This window comes from Balaenoptera musculus, chromosome 10 (genome assembly GCF_009873245.2).
Source record: "Balaenoptera musculus isolate JJ_BM4_2016_0621 chromosome 10, mBalMus1.pri.v3, whole genome shotgun sequence".
NCBI classification, from domain to species: Eukaryota; Metazoa; Chordata; class Mammalia; order Artiodactyla; family Balaenopteridae; genus Balaenoptera; species Balaenoptera musculus.
In genome coordinates, this window is record NC_045794.1 from 19530293 (window position 1) to 19555806 (window position 25514).

At 35.0% G+C, this 25514-nt stretch overlaps 1 protein-coding gene across 5 annotated transcripts in view; it reads right to left on the reverse strand.

Annotated features, from left to right (window-relative positions):
• Positions 1-25514, reverse strand: part of SOX5 (SRY-box transcription factor 5) — a 393300-nt gene that overhangs the window by 39384 nt on the left and 328402 nt on the right. For all 5 annotated transcript variants that reach the window (XM_036866199.1, XM_036866200.1, XM_036866198.1 and 2 more), the window contains one exon: positions 246-423. In XM_036866199.1, the coding sequence (XP_036722094.1) occupies positions 246-423 (178 nt within the window). The remainder of the gene's footprint in view (positions 1-245; positions 424-25514) is intronic.

Sequence of the window (25514 nt, forward strand, 5' to 3'; positions counted from 1 at the left end):
TAAGAACATCAGTTATATCAACAAACGTAACCAGTTCAATGAGATTCTCAGGGGGACATTATAACTTGGACTTCAGTTATAAATTTCAATTGCATGTATAAAACAGACCTATGAGGTTCATCATATTGAAACTCTCCTATGGAACTAAAGCCATGCAGAGGGTATGCGTGATTTGCCATTAAAAGATGCTTTCATTCAATTGCCATAAATAGAAAATCAGCAAGAACAAAAGAAACAGAACTTACCTATTGTGCTAACTCTGGCTGAAGGACTAGCTAATGATGCTGGGACAGAGGCTTTGAGGGGGCCTGCCCCACTGTTTATTCTCAGAGCTGGCATATGGGGAGAGGTGGGTGATGTGGGTGATTTGCCATCAGAGGTCTTGGGTTTAGCTGATAGGTTCAGTGGCTGTGCCACTTCATCCTGCAATGATCATTAGAACATGAGCTGTGATAAGGAAAGTCTGATTAAAAATGCCTAGAAAAACACAGGTATACTGCCTGTCATTTCCCATCAAATACTCTACCAGTGATCTTAACATTCAGTCTGAACATAACAGTGTTTGGTTAGCTGTCAACAACGGCACTTTCAACTACATATCATAAAAAAACCTTTGGTATAAGAGAAAGTACATGTGCACTCAACTATCCAGAAAGCATATAACTGATGACACCTGTAAGAAATGTTCTTAAAGAAGATATTATTTGTACTATTCATTTTTATTGAGAGACAATGCATAATTCGCATGAAACTATGATGTAGATTATTTTTTTTTCAACCTCCAAAGAATAGGTGTTGAGTCCCAAGCATCTTTGGACCCTGGTGCTTAGAGTACCCAGAATATCCCATCACGGAGGAGCTAAATGGTGTGTACCTCTGGTTAGAACTGTTCTCCAAATTAAATACAAAAAAGAAGAAAACTTTCTAACTTTCTTAGAAAATAATCTTTTCTCCTAGGTTTCACAGAAACACTTTAGGGTTTGATCTAAAAATGAACATAATTAGTATTATATTAATATATACTATTTATTTATATGCAACACTGTTCTAAACACTTAATATTACATTTTTTAAAATCCAGATTTGTTTTCCAGATTTTCCTTACAGTGTACTACATGGTAGTATGAAGAGCTGCATGTGGTCAGCTCAGCATGTATGGCAATTTCCAATTGTTCTAGGCTTGAATAGGTCAAGTTTACATAGTTTACATTCTATTTTATACCTTTCTACATTAGCTCTTATGTAAGTTCATATGTAAAATTTATGGATACAATTATCACTAAAATGTCTATCACAATATATAAGATCAGATAATCTTAACATTATATTACTTTTCTTTCACTGCAAAGAGAGTTATTCTTTTTTTGTGCTCTAAAATTGGAATATTGTGTCATTTGTACTTTAGTGTTTACCTTATATCCAATTTTACATAGGTATTATTGGAGAACAAAAATTTAGTATCCACTTAGGTTCATCTTCATGAGTTAAGAACACAAAATATCTATCAGTAATAGCAGGATAACTTGTTGAAAGTGGAACAATTTAGAATCGAATGGTGTGATGTGGTGACATGGAAACATATTAATCAATGTGTATAAAATTTGATGTATATATTTACCCCAAAGCATTGAAATAAATCACTTTACAAAAGTGGTAAAAAATGGTATATAATATGATATTTCAAATTTATATTTTTTAAAGTGATTTATTGTTATTTGATTCCATGGTTAGCTTCACTTAGGAAACCTATGAACAGGCTAGGGAAAATTACACTTGAACATTTTTTTTCAATTCTATTTTCTGTCTCAGAGAAAATAACAATTATTTGAAAATCCATGAGATAATTCAAATGGCAATCCGGGATCATGTTAGATGCATAATAAATTATTGACCATGATATCAAATTTATATGAATTCACAGAATCTTGGAAGGAAGTAAAATAATTCCATGACTGGCTCAATATACAATTTTGAACTAAGCATTTTAAAAACTACAGGGCAAAAATCCCTTCCAGATCTTTCAACATTTAGTTGAGCTAGTCAGCCATAATCCTTATATATGATGGCAGATCCCCAGGAATATTGTCTTTTTTTTCCCTATACTCCAGTATGGATGAGAACTTCTCAAAATGCGATCCTTGAACTGGTACCATCAGCACCACCTGGGAACTTGTTAGAAAAGCAAATTCTCAATCTTAGAAACTTTGGAGGTAGGTTCCAGCAACCTGTGTTTTAACAAGCATACCCAGGTGATTCTGATGCATACTAACATTTCAGAGACACTGTCTTATATAGTATAAAGGGAGATTATTAAAAATTTTTATTTACTAGGCTTCAAAACCCTTTAAAAATCTTCCTTAATATAAGGAGGTAACATTGAAAATATGTAATGTTATCTCAATCTTTAAAATTTTATCAGAACATATCATATGCTAATAATAATAAATGAAAAGGTATATGCATAATAAACAAAATGCTACTGAGATTCAGTGGGCCAATAAGGATTAGAATTCAGATTTTCTCCCCCTTATTCAGCCTAAATATCCTGTCATATTGGAGCTTTATCAACTATTTACTATGCAACTGTAAATATTCTAGGCACTTTTTCCCTTTTGAAAGTTGTACCTGCTTAGTACTTTCTATATGAAACTACAGGCTTTTGTCACGATAGCCTGAAAACTTATTTTGACAGCATCACAACTCTTAGAAAAGTTTTGAGGGGATACTTGGAGAAATTACAGGTCGCTGTTTCACTTGACTGTGCAGAAAGAAAGGAACATATTCCCAGAGTTGCAACAGAGATTTATGAGTACAGAGGAAATCGAGTGTGGGTGTGTGTACTGGGGGAGAGGTGGTGTCCATGAAGATGATGCAGACGTGGGTGCTGATGGGGTGAAATGTCATACGCTTAGCTTTAAGCATTAAGAACTATTACATGCGCGTACTAAAAAATGACTACCAAAGCACTGATTAGAGCAAGAGACCCACTGGAAATCTTAATATTCTCCTGTATTCGAGGCAGCACAGAAGTCTGAAAGCCAAAAAGTGCAAAGCCCCAAGGACATAATAGAGGCTGACAGTTCCAAAGTTGATAGAAATGTCATTCAAAATTGCCCTTTCATTCTCTTTCATTGTGTGACCAGGCTAATAGTATATTAATAAGAACCCACATGCTTGATCCTTACACTGGTAACTATATAAATAATTTTGACCCATTATATGATATTATTTCACAATTTGCTTCTTTTCATAATTTACTACTGAGCTACTACACCAAATGCCCATTATTCATGAAGAATACAAAAATTACAGTAGTTTCCCATTTTCTATTAATTATTTTTCATTTGACTAGATGAAAATTTTAAAACCCTTACTATAAAATGGAACTGGACTATTTATTTATGACATGCATTCTCATAATTACGAATATGCACAATAAACGCAAAAGGTAAGGTTTTTTCTACATTGTTTTTTCATTTGCGATATCTTATTATTTAGGAGAAATGTGAGAGTTTAGCATGATCAACCAGTATTCTTAACAAATAAAACATACATTTAAAAATTATAAATAAATACTTTACATATAAAAGAATGTAAGCAATTTTCAAGGTCAGGAAAGCAGTGGAAAAGATAGCATTTCTATCAAGTACACTGTCAGGCAGTGAGGAAAGCGATTTCCTTTTAATTACTTGTCCACTTGTTGAATGATGTTACCAGTTGAAACTTCTGGAAATAGCATATTTCATACTTATTTCATTTATACAGAAAGTAATAGTTAAGAAGAATCCTACGTAGCTGTTGAGTAGCTCTAAACTTGTATATGATAATTATAAGGCAAGCATTTAAGCTTAAGTAAATGTGTAAGCTAGGGTAAGCAAGTTTTAACTAGCTGAAGGCTATATTCTACATAGTTATGGAATCACTATAAATATTTCAAATCATTTATTTAATCTTTAATACTGTGAAGTAATGAATAACCTCAGAAAGGAAACTAATGCTCAGAAAGGTCTAATGAAACCCAGTTTTTGGACTCAACATACAATACTCTTTTCATTTACATGATGAATTTAAACTTAAGGAGATGTTGATGAAATATAATTTCCGGAATTCAGCCCTAACCATATAATTCTGTCACATAATAAACCACATAAAGTTCAGTACACATGCAATAAAATGAACTAATACACACATTTGGTACTGTATACATTAGTTTAAAAGTTAAAGCACAAATTGTTAACTTGTTTTGGTGATTTTTTAAATGCTCCTCTGTTCTCTACACCATATAGCATCGAAAATTTCCTTCACTAATGCTAAAGACTTATTAGACTATTCTTTGAGAAAAATACCAAAGGTTCATGTACAATATGGCAGAAAATATAACAATTCATACAATAATGTGCGAGAATACTATTTTGTATGTCCAAATACAAGTTTTAGGAACCAATTCATGATTATACATTCCCCTAATAAGGAATTATCTAATCTTAGTTAGATAAATCTAAAATCGTTAACAAGAATGCAAAACGAGGACAATCCAAAAATCATATAGTTCAGGCATGTTCCACTTATTTAGCTACTATGACTTGTCTCAAAGCAAACATTTCACTTAACACCAGCTTGTGGTCACAGTACTAGAAATATTGTGGCGGTTCTAATGAATTTGTATCCCAATCCCACATATAAATTATAAATGAGATAAAGAAAAGAATTTGACACAAATATATTGCCTTAGATGCACTGAAGAAATACCAGTTGTGATCATGAACGCAGGGATGATTCCACAAAAACTTAACACTGTAAAATAACTATATAAAGTTAAAATATATTTCATTCACATGGTTTTCAAATCATAAGTTTATGCTAGGCAAAACATGTTATTCTATTATAACTGTATCATATCCGTAATTTTACAATGTGCAGAGATCAAATTAGTTAGGAAATCAAACATAATTTATCAAAGAAAAATCATTCTCCAGAATCCTGGAGGGTTATTTCTCTCTCCCCACTCCTTAGCCTTCATTCATTTTTTTGCTAAGGAATTTTAATAGAGAACTAGAGAACAGGGATACCAGTAAAGAAGTCTATTTCTTTCTTCCTATTTGCACTCTTGTCCTTCACAACATAGAGCTATACCCACATACAGGATTCTGGACCACAAGATGTACCATTAAGGATGTGCAAATGATTATATCTTTCAGAATAAAACTTTCATCTTTATTTACTTCTTTATTCATTCTCATTATCTAATTGATGATCCAGTTCATGCCATATCACACTTGTCCCCAAATTCCACTTCCTTAAATATTTACCTAAAGTAGTTATTGAAAATCAAACATTTATTTGGCAGTTAACAAATTTATAGCACTCTGATGACAAAGAACAAGAACATATACATTTATTCAATCATCCATCCATTCGTTATTTATTGAATGGATTTCAACCATTTAATAATGGCTATTATATGTTGGGCATTAGAAAAATGGAATCACTTGACATCTAGGCATGTGGCTTTGAGACTTTAGTTTTGTGCAGGCAGTAATAAAGGAACAAAGAGGCGCATTTACTTTTTATTCAAGCCCTAGGTATAGAGGCACGTGGAACTGTGTCTTATTTTAGCTGAATTCTTGGAGGACAGTTTGTCTACGCATTTAATATGTTGTTTCATTTATAAATATGCTTTGATTCTTTAATAGCCATGCAATGACTTAATAAAATATATATATATAATTTCAGGCTACTTCCTGTGCACAGTTTGAAAACTGTCCCCATACCTATCATAAATACTCATGTGTAGTAAGTAGCAATACTAACATATGGGAGGAGTAAAAGCATTCATGAAACATGCTGCAAAATTAATCACGATACTGTTATTATCCTCTCTGATGAAATAATCGTATTAAATTAAGTAGGGAAGCTACATGACAGGCAGAATTGCACAATGTGCACTGAGGCTGCACCTCTCTTCCCTAGCTTGTGTTCACATTCATCTTTTTCTTCTTCTGTCCCTATTGTTCACTGTAAGAGCCCTCTTTCACCTTTCCCACCCAAATAAGGCTTTTTTTCCCTACGGTTTAGTAGAAAAAACAGTAAACAGTAGGGAGAAAAACAAAACAAATATCATGAGATCTACAAAAAGACTGGTGTGTCCTTGATTTTTCCTTCATGAAGAATTTAGATGAGAAAAGGTTTACGTTTATGTGCAAGAGTCAATTAAAGTAACATAATATAAAACAAAGTGTAACAATCTTAAAATTATTTTCTTAGCTCCTGAAGAATTAGGAATCCTACTCAGGTGGCCACCCCAGCTCTATACTTAGTAGCTTCCTGTCACCGGAAAATCAAGTTTATCATCTTCGAGAGCACGTAGTCCTGAAGTCCTTTTCATGAACACACCCTTACTTTTGGACTTCCAGATTGCAAGATGCCTTGTTAACCAGGTAGAGAGAACTCCAGGAATTCTCTGATGGGTATGCTTTTGCTGTGTTAATGTTACCATTAGACTTGATTGCCATTTAAATTCAAGTCTTAAGTTATTTAGCTGACGGTAATATGGTCTAGCTTCTCATTTGCCTTCCTCATTTTGCCATTTTACACTTTTGCTTAATGTACACCTGTTTCTTTTAAAAGTGGATGTTAGCAGTGTAGTTGGGGAACATTTGCTTCAATGTGGTAATTACACATCGCTTTTACATTTATACTGTTGGCCCTTAATTAATTTAAATGTGTTCAAATCGTACTCATCATTTAATTTGTTGTTTAAAATGCCCCCTGTTCTTTCCCTGTTAATACCTAGATAGTTTATTTTCCTTGTTTTCTGACTTCATTGATTTAAAGCCTCAAAACTGTAAATTATACCCACAAACACACCCATACACATATTTGAAAACAAGGAGAGGAAAGATTGTGGCTTCTGGAATATCAGTAATATTTCACATTCATTTTTTAATGAAATAATTTCTTTGAAATTTCTAAACCAAATAATGTCATTCTTTCTACACACAAAGTTCTTCTGTGATAGCCGGCTTCCACGATGGCCCCCAATAATTCTTGCCTCCTGGTATTCCCCTCCCACAGTGAATAGGACTGATCTACATAACCAACAGGATACTGCAGAAATGACAGTTTGACTCCTGATGCTAGGTCATAAAAGACATTGCAGCTTACACTTTCCTCTTTCTTGAATCACTTGCTCTGGGGTGGCAGGGTTTCTCAACTTCGGCACTACTGATTTTTGGCTGAATAACTCTTTGTTGTGAGTGACTGTCCTGTGCATTGCAGAATGTTTAGCAGTATCCCTGGCCTCTACCAGTAGATGCTTGTAGCACTCCTGCCCAAGTCGCAGCAACCGAAATTATAGCCACACACTGCCAAATGTTTCTTGAGGGACAAAATCACCCTCAGGGGTAAGTCAGTTGCCATGTTGTGAGGACACTCAAACAACCAATGGAGAGATCCACCTGGCAAGGAACTGAGGCCTCCTGCCAATAACCAGTACTTCTATGTTAGGCATGTGAGTAAGCCACTTTGCAAGTGGATATACTAGCACCAGTCAAGTTTTCAAATGACTGCAACCCCAGTGAATATACCAGTACCAGACAAGCTTTCAAATGACTAACCTCAGTTGACAACTTGATTGCAACCACATGAGACTCTTGGACAGATCCACCCAAGTAATCTACTCTCAAATTCATGACCCACAGAAACTGTGTGAGATAAGTGTTTGTTGTCTAAAGTCACTAAATTTGGGGATATTTTGTGAGGCAGCAATACTGAATCCATCCTCTAAAAGAGAAGACTGTAGCCAATATATGTTACGTTCTTATATGATTCCAAAGCATTTTTTACCAAGACCTCATTTTGACTCCTGGAAAAATAATTGTTTCTCATTCTTCAACCATAATATGTGAATACATTTCATGAATCTTCCTCAGTTTTATTTACTTTGAGAGCTAGTTGTCATTTTTTTCTCCTTTTTCTTTCCTTCTCTTTCTTTTAATATTTCCTCTCCCTTCTCTTGAACATTTCTAACTTAGCTTTTGAGACTTTAATTTTAGATAAACTCTCTATCTAACTGCTACTTTTTATTTTCAAAACGTCCTAAAAATAAACTGTAGAAATATAGGTTCTGTACATTTACTTAGAAGAGTGTCATATGGGAAGATCTTCGGCTCACAATACCAAATGAAAACCCACTCACAGAAGTTCTGCAGAGTAAATTTTCTGAACTATTTGAAAAGGAGAAGAACAGGAGGAATACAAGTGTCAACAATAATATTTGATGAGAACAGTGATAACACGAAACAGTATAAAATGTATGGTGCTTCAGATTCACCTTTGTTTAACCTCTGGTCCCTGGACAGCTTCAAATTCCTAATAATAATCATTATTTTGTCCTATGGTATTCATTACATCGGGATGATTGCTATTATCTTTTAAAATGATTTACAGTTCTTCGACCAAGAGGCTAAAAGAAAGCACACAGCAGTAAGAGTTGATGTTAATAATCATACCAGTTCCTTTTATTAAACTCTAAATGTAAATCTCCAAAAGCTTTTAAAAAATGCTTTTAGAGAAATTAGAGTTGGTCATTCCATGTACAAGAAGAATTAAATGTTTTCTTGGCACCACCTGATCAGCCCTTAAACTAATAATTAGAAAGCATTTGTCACTGTTACTTTTCTGTTAGCTCCACTTCAATATATGTCAAAAAAACCCCAAGAACTCCAAATTTATCAGATGGTGGAATGGATTCACATGCAAAAAAGCAGAAGTCCTCAGAGCAATACAGATTCACAACATGAAATTTAAGGAAGTAGAAGCCACACTGATCAAATTCTACTACCACCTCTATGGTGGGGATGGTACTTCTACCTGTACCTGAATGTACAGAACCAACCTCTCTACCTCAATCTACAAAAGGAATTAATATCAAAAGAACAGCAGAACAATATAAAAAACACCAATACAAATGAGTGTAGACTCTTTGTCCCACTGGGGTCACATAAAGCAGAGGTAGATATATCACATGGAGGCCTATTATTCAGGGGGAGGAAACACTCATAAAACTGTGAAAAGAATGAGTTGATCTTGCAACAAAACAAAATAGAATACTTGGAATACTAAGAGGGCTAAAAAAAATTCCTTAAAAAATATCTGGGGATTCAATCTTTTAGGGACTGAAATTTTTCGAGATCCTGGGAAAAGTTTGGTCTGGTTATAAGCAGATAGATCATCTTTATTTACTTATTTAAAAAAATTTTTTTTCAACATCTTTATTGGAGTATAATTGCTCTACAGTGGTGCATTAGCTTCTGCTGTATAACAAAATGAATCAGCCATATGCATACACATATCCCCATATCCCCTCCCACTTGCGTCTCCCTCCCACCCTCCCTATCCCACCCCTCTAGGTGGTCACAAAGCACCGAGCTGATCTCCCTGTACTGTGCAGCTGCTTCCCACCATTCATTCTACATTTGGTAGTGTATATATGTCCATGCCACTCTCTCACCTCGTCCCACCCCACCCTTTCCCCTCCCTGTAGATCATCTTTAAATAGCCAATCCAGGAGAAAAAAGGAGAAGAAATAGAAGGCACAGTCATACATAAGTCATTTAATACTAACTCTAACTAATTAAATCCAAGTCCTCATTTCCAATTCCCCCACATGCACATATAGGCACAAATCCCCGACAGTCTGGTGACTCCACTCTGACTGACTGTTTCATGTTTAATACAGTTATGACAGTTAACCACTGTATTGGTGTATTTTTGGGAGACTTGAGAAAGGGCCAAATCGTCTAAGGTACAGAACTCTGGGGAAGGATGGACGTACACACGTGTGTCTGTACGTATGAGTATGTGTGTGTGTGCAATGGATTTGACAGTGAATGAAACATAAAGCAAGAAGGTTAGGGAAGACTAAGGCAGCACCCTATTATTAGTGACTGTAACAATCATCCCACTATATTTCATTTTATTGCATTAGTTGTTTCCCTGAATTGTTGATGGCAAAATAATCAGATTTTAAATAGTTTAAGAAGACTTTACTCTTTAAAGGGATCTTTACGGATTGGCTGAGTACTCCCGCTCTTTACAGTACAACTTTCTTGAGGGTAGGCATTAGTATATTAATTGTCTTTTATTACCCACATATACTTTGAATAGAAAAAATACTAAATATTAACTAATATATAATTACATGGACAGTTAAGTTTAATCACTGACTAACTCTTGATAAACTCTGTTTCTTTCTATTTTTTTTTCATAAAGTATTTAAAAAATTCTTACATCTACATACAATGCAAATGTCATTTTGACTAGTGAATAACAAAATAGGAGCATATGCACCACCATAATGTATCCCTCCATATTTGAATCTCTTCAAATGAATTCCCACCACTTGAGTTTCAGGGTTCTTCCCAGTCTTCAGAACTTTTCTCCCTTTTCTTTTTGCCCTTAGGGTTGAAGACTTGACATCTCTGGGGCTCACTGGTTTTTACTCAGAGATGTCACCTAACAGAGCCATTGTCAGGAACTTCTTAGTGACAGGCTTCCTATTAATTTTTTAAAAATTTTATGTATGTATGTAGGTCTATGTTGGGTCTTCGTTGCTGCGCGCGGGCACAACTCTTTGTTGCAGTGTGCGGGCTCCTCATTGCGGTGGCTTCTCTTGTGGCGGAGCACGGGCTCTAGGCACGTAGGCTTCAGTAGTTGCAGTGTGCAGGCTCAGTAGTTCTGGCTCGCGGGCTGTGGAGCACAGGCTCAGTAGTTCTGGCTCGCGGGCTGTGGAGCACAGGCTCAGTAGTTGTGGCGAACGGGCTTAGTTGCTCCGCGGCATGTGGTATCTTCCCGGACCAAGGCTTGAACCCGTGTCCCCTGCATTGGCAGGCGGATTCTTAACCACTGCGCCACCAGGGAAGCCCCTTCCTATTAATTTGACCTGAAACTTTACTAGGTCAGTACATCCAAACTACAACTCTTTTTCACTCCATTCATTGCAGAGAACAAGGGGCAGTCATTGAAAACAAAGGATTAAAAGTCCAAAGGTAAGTAAAAATAAAACGTAAATGCAAAACTCATTTCTCTCACTCCCACTTATCTTAACCCAGAGCAATTTTCACCCATCAGATTAAGAGTAGTATTAGTGATCTTCCTTTCTGAATATAGATTGAGAAGAGTTGTCCTATTTGCCCTGGTTTTATTTTATTTTTTTTCTCATGTGATAGGTTTATTCTTTAATTTGTTCCATAAGCATCTTTTTAGAAATTATTCCCAACTGTGCTAGTCACGGGGGAGAAGAAATTTATATTCCAGTTGGTGAAGCAATATATAGACACTAAATGACACAACAGTTTAAGGCTATGGAAGCTGCTAGAAATTTGTAATGCAGTTAGTTAGCTCTTGAACAACTTGGGGGTTTGAGGCAGTGACCCCCTTGCACAGTTGAAAATCTGAGTATAACTTTTGACTCCCCCCAAACTTAACTACTAACAGCCTACTGTTGACTGGAAGCCTTACAGATAACATAAACAGTTGATTAACACATATTTTGTATGTGATATGTGTATCTACATATATTTGTATGCATTCATGACATACCTAACTTTTTCTTAATTTCTTCAGTATTTCTAGGCTATGCAGTTTGTCTGCAAGTTTTTTCAAATTGTCACAAATCTCCAAAAAACTTTCCAATATACTTGTTGAAAAAAACCTTTGCGTAAGTGGACCCATGCAGTTCAAACCCATGTTGTTTAAAGGCCAACTACATTTAAAGAAGTATGATTGTGATCAATCTAAAAGAGTGTCATGAAAGAAATTCTACTGAAAAGAAACTGTATTTTATTTAGTCTAGATTATTTAGACCAAACTTTGTCACAAATGTGGTTGATTCACTAGTCTAGGACTGGGATTTGGATTTTGGATCTTAGATATTTAATTTAAAGGCAATTTTCAGAACTTTTTCAAAAGGTTATAATTTCCTTATTCTGTTGATCCTGACACCTCTTTTTCTGAAGAGTTTGAAAACACAGAAAGGTGTCAAGGGCAGGAGCTCTTAGAACATTTAGTCCTATAAAATTTGATATTTGGGATTAGATGATTATTACCAGAAATAAAGATTATTTTCCCTTCCCTGAGATATTCATCAAAAGCAACTGCTTTCTAATTGTGACTGACAAAGTATTTTTTTCCTTTTTCCTTTTCTCCTAATTAACCTATTAGAGAGCGAATAAAACAAAAGGCATAGTATATGCCTAATTGAATACAAAAAGTATGCAATTTTTACCTGGGAACTTCTCCCCACTCCAAAAGAAATGCTGATTTTATAAAGCAATTTTGTCATCAAGAGAGCTAGTTTTGGGACTTCCCTGGTGGCTCAGTGGTTAAGAATCCACTTGCCAATGCAGGGGACACGGGTTCGAGCCTTGGTCCGGGAAGATCCCACATGCCGTGGAGCAACTAAGCCTGTGCACAACAACTACTGAGCCTGCGCTCTAGAGCCCACAAGCCACAACTACTGAGCCCGTGAGCCACAACTACTGAAGCCTGTGCACCTAGAGCCTGTGCTCCACAACAAGAGAAGCCACCGCAATGAGAAGCCCGTGCACCGCAACGAAGAGTAGTCCCAGCTCGCCGCAACTAGAGAAAGCCCTCGCGCAGCAATGAAGACCCAATGCAGCCAAAAATAAATATATACATAAATAAATTTATATAAAAAAAAGAGAGCTAGTTTCCAAAGAAGAAATAAATGCTAATAATTCTGTACACTATTGTTACACAAATATTTGGGGAGAGTCAATTAAATATCATAAAATATATAAAAGTACATTTAGTAAGCTTAGTAATCCATATACTATTTAAAATAATTTGAATACTTTTATATCTGTTCATTTTTAATGCTGATTTTCTAATACTATTCAATTTACTCCCTGACATATAAACTTTACAAGTTACAAAAGCATCCTCATATATTTTGTCTTACTTTAAGTCTCACAGCAAGAGTGTGAGATATTATCAATCTCACCTCACAGATAAAGAAACTGAAGTTAGAGATATTCAAAGATTTGCCAATAGTCATAACTTTATTAAGCTTCGGACTCAAACCCAAGTCACTGGGCCATAAGTCTAGGCAACTTTTCAGAGCTGCCTCTTTCTCATCTAAATGCCAACAGGGAAAAAATTGTTAAGCAATAATTTCTTTGAAAAATCAGACTAATAACTGAAATCTTGCAGTTTCTTCTTAATTCTGAAGAGATTTTTATACCTCATTATGATAGGGACCATTAAGAGCTCAATTTGGGTAATATTAATCTGGGCCCTTGCAAAAGATTTATAATATCAAAGCATGAAATATTTTAACAAAATAGCTACAAGTAAATTCCAAATGTATTCATGTATCTAAATTATACATCAAAAGAGTACATATTTCAAGTAAATGCCATAAACATCCTCAACACTATTATTTAAGTGGACTTATTTTATTTCAACATAAAACATATGTCAATTTATATATATCCAAATGCTGCCCAGTCATTTAGAGAGGAACTAATATTACAAGAAATGAAGGAGAGGGTGGAAAAGACCTTTAGCCCACCTAATGGCCTGACCAACGGCTATGAATCCATCCCAGGTTTATTTCAAATGAGTTGTGTCAAAGGTTACCCACAGGCCATTTTATAGTGATTTACAGCTGATGTCTTCAAATATCCTTTTATTTTAATGATAATCTCGATAGAATCATTGAGGCATTCTTTGTCTTCATGGCAGTGACCAGGAGGGAACTGACGTCTTTAAAAAATTCTAAGGGGTGAGGATTATTTATATAGAATGGCAGTTAAGGACAGTTTTTATGTTGTACCCTGGAGACAAAATAATTTTTTCTCAACATATTGAAGATGCTTAGCTTGATTATATATTCTGCCTATCATTGTTATAATATTAAATTGAAGGTATAGTCCAAAGAAAATTCAATAAAGATGAAAAGGCTTAGAATTGAGCATCAGGTAAGAGTCTGATTTTAACTATAATGATCTCAAATTTGTATTAAGGCTCTCACAGCATAATGATTCTTAAGTGTCTGTATTGAGTTAAGCATGTCATGAAGCATGAGGAATTGCAAGATTGATTTATCAGATATTCATTTAAGAAATAGTCAATTAAAATAATGCGTAGTGAAACTCAGCTGTAATGCCTCATGTTTAATTTTTCCCAACCCATAACACTAAAAGAATAGTACATTCCACAGTCTGGATGGCATAAAAGATTTTATATAGCAATTGTAATGATATCATTACATATGAGTTTTGATGATATCTTTTAAACTGAACTAAGGAGAAAGAATGAGTGCATTTACCTTAGATTCGACTTTATTTTGAATGTTGCTTTGGGTCATTAGATTGCCAAATAAAATGAATCTGCATTCTTGATTACTGTAGTAAAGAATGGAATATATATATGTTTATATATATAATATCAATAATGTTTATATATAATATAAGCAAATGTATGTATAGGTGAAATATTTCTCTGCCATACTTGAGCTAGATTGATTGGCCTAAAAGAGAAGCAGAGAAAGATAATCTTACAAAAGTAAGAGAGAAAAATTTTTAAAAATTTCCCTCCCAAGACTTTACTTGAACTGTCAGTTAAACAATATAACCAAAGTAGCTTATATTAGTATACGCCTATGCCTTTCATTTCTGCACACTCTTAATCTGTCAACATACATAAGGGAGGCCATTCACTTGAAGATGTACTCATAGTAAACAAACTCATGAGGCTAATGTATAAGTCAGAATGTCAATTAATTAATTTAGACCTGACCAAAATATTGCTGAATTTTTTGAGGTATTCTTCTTTTAATTTCAAGATACCTCGAAATGCAAATTTCACTATCAGAATCAGGGCCAAAGAAGTAGTGAGTATAGTTGGCCCTCTGTATCCCTGGGTTCCACATCCACGGACTCAACCAACTGTGGCTGATACAGAGGGCCAACTGTACTACACCATTTTACATAGGGGGCTCGAACATCCGTGGATTTTGGTATCCAAGGGGGTCCTGGAACTAATCCCCTGTGGATACCAAGGGACGACTGTACTTCACTCAGACCATAGTAAGGACTGGTAAATTATGGATGCTTCATTACATACGATGTCTCTCGAATGATCAGAACACTCATATTTCCTAAATCCAGTGTATCTCACCTAGACTGACAGGATAAACAATGACAAGCCTTACTTTTAGGTTCCATAACCTTTCTGTGCATATGGTCTTTCTACATAGTACAACAGCACTGTTTTACTTTTCTTAGGTACAACTGTATTCCGCTCACGCTGCATTGAGATTATTCTCAAGCCCAGGATCTTTGATGCTTCCATGTAAGGGGTCCCAAACTCAGTCATATTTTTGAACATAGTATCTTGGCTTACTTCCACAGATGGCTTGCTTATTTGTTTGTTTGTTTATTCTTTTAACAGAACTAGAGCAATGATTATATGTCAAGCATTACACCGGATGCTAAGGATGAATAAGATATACTCTCTACTGTCAAGGGACTCAGAGTCATACAAGGGAAGGCAAGTGCAGTTATACAGGTGCTGTGATGCTATACAAGGAGTACATGTCTACGTAGTGTGGTCACATATGACGGAATAGCCAATTCCACATAGACGTGACAGTCGAGATAGATCTTATGAGTTGGTGCCAGGCAAGAGGGAAAAGTGGAATGAAGAGGGCAAAAGCATTCCAGAGAGGTAGAGTGGCACAAACATAGGCAAAAAGAGGTGAAATAACATGATACGTGAGGAAGTGACTCCATTTGGAGCACAAATTGCTGGGATTGGGAGAAAAGTAGAATAACTTAGGCTAGTGAGGTACGTGGCGCTAGATTAGAGAATGCCAAGGGAAGATGGTTAGACTTCTTCTTTTAGACATTTTTATCTTTACATTTTCATTCTTCTTAAGTTCACTCCCAAAGTTCTAGAGATGCGTTACTGTAAACCTTATTTATTTCTTTAAAATTCAGATGAACTCCCACACTCTACTCTTTCATTCCTACACGTCTTTGCACAGATTGTCTCATTTTCCTTCAAAAACCATGCAAATGGCACATCTTCTGGAAGCCTTTCCTTATCTTCCTATTTCTCCCCAGGTTGTGTTGAGAACTATTTTCCTTTTCTCCATATTATTCTTTGATCATTACTTAGCCCACAGTATTTTAATTGTTAGTTTATTTGCTGCCTTCCCCATTACACTGTACAGTGTTAATTAATTGTTCTTTTTTTTATTCTACCAGTGTCCAGTATATTATAGGTGCTAAAAAGGTGTTTATTGAACAAACCTCAGTATTGACATCTTCTAAAAGTGACTCTAAGAAGCTTCATCTATGAATAACATAGTCATTACACGATATTTTAAAAATTATATAAGCCAGTGAACAAACATATAGCATTGTTTCGAGCAAAATGTCAAGTCTATTTATATATCTCTTTCCGAAGGAAGACATTCTTATTCCTATTTTCCCACTAGAAGATATCTCATTTAGGATAAATCATATTTTATTAACTGTGCATTCTAAGTGGGTCTTGTTTTTAAAAATAGGATTCATTTCAAAATACATTTTGAAAGAATATTTTTTAAAACTTTTAAAAATATTTCTTTTTGTCTCATTAAATTCCTTAATGTTTTATTTAAGATGCCCAGAATTCTAGAACATAACTTGGTTACACCAAAGGCCGAAAAGTTCACCTGACAATAGCTAAGAATATATGACTGAAATAATAACAAAAAACGTATACAGATACATGATCTTAGATAATGTTGTATTAATATATTTAATTGTAAAAACAGACATATAGTGAAGACTATATCACAGATAGTGATAACTAAGGTTTCAATTCATATTAAGATTGAGTAGTATAATATAAACATTTAATCTAGTAAACATTTATCGACTGCATATTATGGGGCAGCCACTTAAAATTCAATGGGTAAAGAAAGTGTTTGGAATATGATTAATCTTATGGAATTGATCTTTCCTTCATTTAGTTTGTTGCAAGTCCATAAATTATGGTCCCAGATACAACAGATCAGAATTCCAGCTCACTGCAACTCTGTGTATGCTAACAGAAAAAGACAAGCAAAACCAAATCAAACAAAAATTACCCAGAGGTTCTCTTAAAATTGGATCAGAACCATCATTTTTTAGATAAATGACAGCATTAACTGCATGAAAACCGGCGCTAAAAATTCCATCACTTGACCCAAAATTTTTGTCTTGCCCTGTATTTATATAAGGTTGACCTGAATATTGAGCTCCCGCAGACTTAAAATGAAACTTTGATCCTCAAAAGAGTTACACGGAGAAGTATAGAAAACAAAAATCTGTACCTATTTAAGGACATTCCTACTGCTGTCATAATGCTTTTGTACATACTTCACAACAGCATTTTTTCCTTACGTTATTTTAAGTACTACTGGAAATACCACAAGAGAAAATTTTTTGCAGTACTTCATCCTTTCTATTTTTGGTCTCAATTTCTTTTTCTCCTATTATGAAATATCTACACTGCCAAAAGTCATCAAAATTGCACAACAAACCATAATAGCTCAAATTATATAATAAACTAGAAAAAATAAGATTCTTTGGTTATTGAAAGGCCCAATTTAAATGAAAGTCTCATATGGAATCTCAGTACTGATAACTGGTCTTGCAAAGAAATCTAACAGAGCTTTAATAAAAAATATTTTGTGGTTTTATGAAAATGTAAGGTTTTTAGTCTTTTCTGGTATTGGCAAACAATTTGGGGGAATATACTTTTTTTTTCTATTTAAGTATACTTTTTTTTCTCTCATATTATTTTGGTAATGTAAAACCTGTAAAGTAAGAATTCTGGTCTTCATTTTCCTCTAAATTTAGAGATCTCATCCTTATTCTTTTGAAAAACCAAAATCATAAAGGATGAACGGTTGGGTTCTGTAAAAGTCGCCCTATGGAATCAGCTAGTCCATAGTTGGAAGTATGAGTACTAAAAGCTGTGGGATATTGCAATTGTAAGTCCCGCAGCTCACAAAGGGAGGTGGGTAGAATTCTAAGAAGCATCCAATTATATTATCTACAAGGAGGTCCAGGACTAGGAAAGGGGTACATTCTTCCCTTGAGAACCTGAGGACACCTAAGTACATGATTCAGGTTAAGGAAAATTGCTAGCTTTTCATATTTAGACACTTGTATTTTTAGACATGCTGCTTTCCAAGCAGCACTGTGTTAAACAAGTTCTTAGCAATATTCAATATTCTGAGCCATTAAGAATGTACTTTTCAAATTTAATATTTATGATTAAAATTTTCGTGAGCAAAATTCTGATTTCAGTATAGAAAAAATTTCAAATCTATTTTCAAGTAAGATAACAGAATTCTAAGATTATTCCCTATTTCAAAAAAAAAAAAAGAGCTGTTCTATATTTTGAATCCTACTCTGTACCCCCCTGGTCTCAAACTTGAAGATATGTGAGATAAGGAATGTATGCTTGCAAGTTCCTCTGATCATATTAAGTAGACTCTAGACCAGCAGTCCCCAACCTTTTAGGCACCAGGGACTGGTCTCATGGAAGACAATTTTTCAACGGACAGGGGTTGGGGGGGATGGTTCAGGCGGTAATGCGAGTGATGGGGAGCGATGGGGAGCGGCAGATGAAGCTTCACTAGCTCCCCCGCCGCTCACCTCCTGCTGTGCGGCCCGGTTCCTAACAGGCCGCAGATTGATACCAGTCCGCAGCCCGGGGTTTGGGGACCCCTGCTCTAGACAATAATTCACAGTCAACGTGAATTACACCACTCACTGTGCATATGATGAAGGCATTTTTCCCCCCACATTTAATACTAATCAAGTTACACATTTTTTTCTGGTCTTTGCTCAAAAAACTATAATTAAGAATGACTGCGTTCTTTAGTTGATTATTAGAAGAAATGAGAAACTGCAAGAATGATGATGGAGTTCACTATTTTATAACTTTTTGGACAGCTCTGGATTAAAATAGTCTCTCTTTCTCCTTAAGTTAACTTCATGCAATTAATGCCACCACCATATTGTCTGTGCATCAGAAAATATGAAAAGAGGTATAACTAAAAAGGAATCCTTCTTTATGGAATATAATACAACGAAATAGATACATTAGAACTTTGTATATAAACTCAATATAAGTAAAATAGATAGGATTTTAAGTGCATTATGAATGTACATGCTTAAATAAGTCATATAATGAGTTTTGACAAGAAAATAATCACATTATTTATAGAAGTTTTACATAAACTTTATAAAATTTTTTTTAAGTGGGTGGCATCGCATGTTTTTATGACAAAAAGTGTGACTTTAATAAAGCTTGTAACTGGAGGGAGGGAGAAGGGAGGAGGGGAGGAGAGGGAGGCAGAGATGGAGGAAAGGAGACAGGGAGAGAGAGACAGTAAGAGAGAGAATGTGTGGCTGATTTTGAAAGAATGTTGTCCTCTCAAAGCAAGTTTATCCCAATGATGAAAATAATGCTCTTCATAATTTTAAAACTGCCCGGTTGTAATTGTTTTAAGACTGTAGCACATTTTTCACTGATTTTTTTTAAAGATAGCTAAAAGTCTGTTGCACTTGGCAGGTTCACTAGAATCACACTGGGTTATAAAGTTTTGGGTAAAAATCAAAAATTAAAAAAAACAAATGTCAAAAGTAAAACTCTGATTAGAAATTAGGGTCTGTTTTCTCATGTGACTTGTAAACCTACTCAAAAGAGATCAAGTAAAATAAGAATTCTAAAACTCTTATCAACACACGTACATAGCAATTCTAATTTTTTAAGATGACTTTTTAAAAACCAATACTTAGGTGTTAGTACCAAAATATCACTCCAAAAACTCAACCTTGCAATTTGCTTCCTATAGGTGGTATCAGGTACTATCAATTGTGTGTGTTTTCATATATTACTAATGAAAAAACCCTGATAAAGTAAGTGAGTCTAAAGAAAACCCAGGAAATAGTGTAGGTTAAATCCGTACTCCAGGTGCTTACTTGCTGCCCTTAACGAGCTTTAACGTGATGGTCTTTTTCTGTCTGTATCCCTTCACCACATCCCTCACCACATACACGGTGCTCCATGAGGGCAGAGGACCGTCTACACTGTTCACCAGTATCCTTAGGTCCTAGGACTCTGACAGACACATCATAAGCAATTAATCTGTTAATTAATTTGTTGAATTAAATTGTCTTGTCTCTCCAATGGCAAGGTCCAGGATGTGTCATTAGGGCTCAAATTCCAGAGTGTTTCTAGGGAAGTAATGTAGAGACACTTAAAATATTAACTAATTGGTCCAAAAGATAAAAGGAAAAAAATTCCTTTGCCTGAAAGACACAATACCCTAAGAAAAGAATACAATGAATAGATAATTACAAGAGTTTAATAAGTCGTATGACAAATGGAAAATACATAATTTCTCTTTAAAAGTGAATGCACTTAGAATAAAATTCAAAACTTAACATGAAAAAGTCCTACCTGATGTGGTCTTTCTCATTTCCAATTTCATTTCTTATTCTCCCTCATGTTCTTTGCATTTCAGCTACCCTGGCCTATTTTCTAAACCTTGAATTTGTCAACCTCACTCATATATTACAGTCTCTGCAACTGCTGTTCCTCCTGTTTGGAATACCTTTTTCTCAGACCTTTGCAGGTACTTTACTTTCCTATTCATGATTTAAGTCTCAGAGAGAGCTTCCCTTATAGTTCTGTCTCAAGGAGATTCCCTTGCTTGTCCCTAGGCACTCTTTTACCATGTCTTATTTTCTTCACAGCAGTTACCAATATATGAAATTGTCGGTTTAATTGCTCATAGTTTATCACTTCCCATTAGACTGCAGAATCTAAAGAAGACACACTGTCCTGTTCATAGCTGTAGTAGCTGTAGTTCCTGTCTTGAACTGAATTTGGCACATGACAGGCATACATTAATATTTGTTGAATCAATAATGGTAGATGTAAGCATAGGGTGTTAGAGAACACTAAAAAGGGACAGTCCTTTAAGGAATGAGGAAACAACAGAGCTAAGGGCTAGAGACCAATTCCAAGTGATATTGTTTAGGCTCCTAATTAAACCACATCTGAAATCAGAATAACATTTTTTTTAATGTGACTGAATACATTTCCTTTTTGCTTAATCCAGTTTTGGCTGGGTTTTCTATTATTTTACTAACAAATACAGTTGTCATTCAGTGAAACCATAATTTGAAATCCTGGAAAGTTGATTACAGTTCTACTTAAATAAGAATACTGTGACATTAAGTTACTCTGAATAAAATAATGCCACCTCATGGAGTGGTGGACTCCTTCTGTCATTGCAGCAGACTAGGCAGAGGCAAAGTAACCTCATGACTGAGTTATCGTGTGTTGGACTGAATACTTTCTGCATTTCCTTCTTACTGAAGCTTCCATAATTCTATAAACAAAACACCCGATGCATTTTGTTAAATAAATAAAACTTTTGAATACTTTCGGTTTTGAACTTGTCTGCCTTCAGCTTAGAAGGTTACATCTTTTTATTTTTTTGACTCAAATTTACATCTGTTTAATTAATGTATTATTTTCTTTCTACTCTCTATTTTATAGTGTTTAAAAATATTAGTGGACCACTTGGTTCTCTCTAGAGAAAAATCTATTGATAAAATTGAACAAATAAATATGCATATATTCTATTTTCCATCAATCTAAATAAGACATTAATAATTTGTTGTCATGTAGAAAACAAATCTATACTTTTGGGGCATCTCTGTTAAAGAGACTACTAAAATTCTTCCTATTTTTTGAATAGGAAAGAATGATTAAGCAGAAGGTATTCAAATGAATCAAATCTGAGGTTTGGGGTAGTCCTCCATGGTTTCAATTCTCAATTCTCTATTCAAACATTTCTAGTACAGGTCAAGGCCAAAGGGGTAAAAAGGGATCGATAATCAATAGCTCAAATGAGGCACTGATCAATCATTTAGGATAGAAAAGAAAGGATTTTAATTGATTTGAAGAATGTTTTAGGAAGCCCAAATTATAAATGATTCCCTAAAAGGAAAGATAACTACAGAAGTGCACTTTCGCGCTCTCAGTCTGATGTATTGATGACTTACATTTAGCCATGATGTTTATTGACGTTGTACTAGACACCCCCCCCCCCCCCATACAGGGACATCCTTTCACATTGTTCTGTTTTTCTTCCCCACACTATTTAGGTTTTAACTGCCTGGTTTTAACATTAAAATGCTTTCAACATTTAGCTTTTTGGACGGTGAATCTGCATTGTGTAGGACCTATTTTAGAGGGCAACTTCCACTTAAAAAATGTGATTCTGTGGCTCTTCCTGTCTCTGCACATGCTCAGCACCCTCTTGTCTCCCCCATGGTTTGCATTATTAAAAAGCTTTGACATGGCTCATCAGAGCCGGCTGCTGTGTTCCAAACAGGGTCCTGTCAAAACAAAATCAGCATACCGGGCAACACAGGCCAGGCCAGCTGAATTCAAAGGATATTACCTAAATCCCTCTGTATATTTTGCCTTAAAAAAATGCCAACACTATGATTAGTCTGTCTCTTTGTTTTATAATTTTTATTGTTTTTATGTTACAAATGCCCCCCCCCCACTTTCTGAGTCATAAGAATATATCACCAAATGACCTACTTGGATATTTAATACCACTGGGCTCAGAAAAGCCTCTGTTTAAGTACCTAGCTGTTTGAGATTCCTGTCAACCGAATACAAATGAAACGGAAAGGAGGAGGCTCTTCACAGGGGTTCTGCTGATAACACTTCATTTAACATATTTCAGTTTAGCAACAAGGGGTCACAAAAAGAAAACTATTTTATTTAAAATGACAGGGCGACTATGTTATGCCCACTGTAACTATGTCCCACACAGGAAAGTGATGATAATGGTAATGGGCCACATTTACAGTTTAACTCTATGCGGTGATTCCTCTCAAATGAATTCACCTCTTGAGTATGACACATCCATATCACATCTCAAAGGCTCACAAAATTGTTATTTCATAGATATTGAAATACCGGGTGGGGGGGGAGGAGGGGTGTTCGATAGCTATTCAACAAAGCACGAAGCAGCTGTACGGAGCAAGGTGTTAGGGAGATTCTAGCATTTAATTGATATGCCAGACAGTGTTTAAAGCATAAGAATAGAAAATGGCCAATTTAAATGTGGTTATAATTAGCTGAGGCTAACATTCCGTTCTGTTCTGAAGTTTTAGGAGACATGGAATCTACAAAAGTATCAGGTCTAATAGTTTCAGGAGGGATCCGTGGTTTTATTTGATCTTACATATGTAGATGAATGGAAGCGCCTCTTTGATTAGTGCTATTTAAGCACTGTGGATTACTTAGAAATACTATATTCGGAGACCAGTTCTGACCCTGTGTAGTGAGTAATGTTTATTTGAGATCTTGACCTGAAAAGCTCTAAAAATAAGTCAAATAGTAGTATTCTAGGAATTTTTATATATTGGAAATCACATCTCTAGCAACTACTACTACTAAAAATTTTATATGGCCAGATAAAATGTGAAACTATTAACCGAAGTTATGATTATGTTGAGCAGTGCTTTCTGAATTTCTCATGATTGGCACTACTACTGTGGAGGCCTTAGTACTTCCTGGTCAATTTCAAACTTATGAAATCTCTTTGATGTCTTTTGCTTTATCTTGAAAGGATGTTTTTGTCAAATATTAAAATTAGTGTTTTTATAGTTAGTGTGGTGGTGGTTTGACTTGGTTGTGGTTAGGCTGCATGTGCACTTGTGTAGTGAGCCTTTCCCCCAACTGGCAATACAGAACACTGTCCCAAAGTTAGCAAAAAAGCTGCATTTCCTAAATCTCCTGTTAGAACTAATTTTCAATTAAGATGAATCATGATTATCCTCTGATTTCTCATACTCCCAACATACAGTGCTAAGTAATCTTGTGTGTATATGTACCAAAGTTTGTGACTTATAGTATTAAACTATAAAATTCTACCCTGTAGATCAGTGTGTACTGATAAAATGCTTACTTGCTAGCATGAAACTATGTGATTGGAACCATTATAGCAAAAAATAGGTGCCCTAAGAGGAGTCATGGCACTCCTGACATTACTAACACAAGCACCTGGCTACCAATTCAGGAAAGATCTTCATTTCTGTGTCTGTGAAAGAGGATCAGATAAAACAATACAGTTCCACTTCTTGCTTCTGAATTTGAAACAATATGTATAAAGATATTGCCCCTGAAAGTAACTGATTGTGTCTGGTCAGCTGGCTAGGGCTTTTTCTGGCTTGTTGGAAAAATATTTGTTTTCCTTGTCCTAACTCCCAGGTGCTACTGCTGAGCAAATGAGAACATCACTGCCAGAAGTATTTGAAAAGAACAAAAAAAAATTGATTTGGACAATCTATGTGCTCCTGTCATTGACAGAGACACAACTGCGACCAGGGGTATGACTAGGGTCAGAGCAAGGTTAAAAGAAAAGCACCCAGGAATTCTCTCTTGTCATCAGCTTTTCAATCTAACTACTCTTGGTTAGCTGCAGGCCATATATAAGTTTTCATCAAATACCAAGAGACGTTTCATAGTATTTACAAGTTGCACTTAAAATTTTCCCAAGAGGTGGCTACTTTTGCAATAGCAAAACACTTAAAATGTGAAGTTCAGATGGTTAGCACATCTATGACATATGAGGATTTCCTGACAACATGGAAATTATAAGCTTATTCATTACCAACAATTGAGTGAGTTGTATGTGAAACCAGGTAAAAATACTCCTCCTCCTAAGATAACTATTTTAAGGCTGATATTGATTCTGTTATTTTTAAAAGAAATAATTTATTCTTACCAAACAAATATTATCAAGAGATCAATTACTATCACAAAAGAAAGGCTATCTAGGTTTTTTAAAAGATTGCAGCAAACAATGCAGAAAACCATTAAAATAAAGAAATATGTGGTGCAAAAATGAAAGTCACTGAATAAATTGTGTCCATTCTGTGGCAGAACGCTAAACTATAAACAAATCAATTTAAACATGTGTTAAGCAATATAAGCAGATTCAGAGCAGCAATATCGTCTATGAGATGCAAGGACCAATACTGCTAAACAATACTTTAAATAATTTTCCTTAAAATGAGAAATAGAATTATTTCTAAAATTTCCTTTAAACTTGATCTCTTGTACACATAAGTTCAAGATTTCATACTTTCAAAGTTTTCTTTCTTTTATCAATATTTAGCTATAAACTCAGCTGTGAGGATACGCATGAGCTAGGAGAATATCCCTGAAGAACTAAATATAAAAAAATTAGTCCTGTAGTAGGATCCAGAGGGGAAAAAATTAAATAAGTGCTAAAGAGACAAGTGTACATGTATTAAGAAAGATGTAAAACCTGAGAAATTTTTAAAACCTGCTGATAGACTTAATTTTTCAACCTTTGGCAAAATACATTATAAAAAAAAATT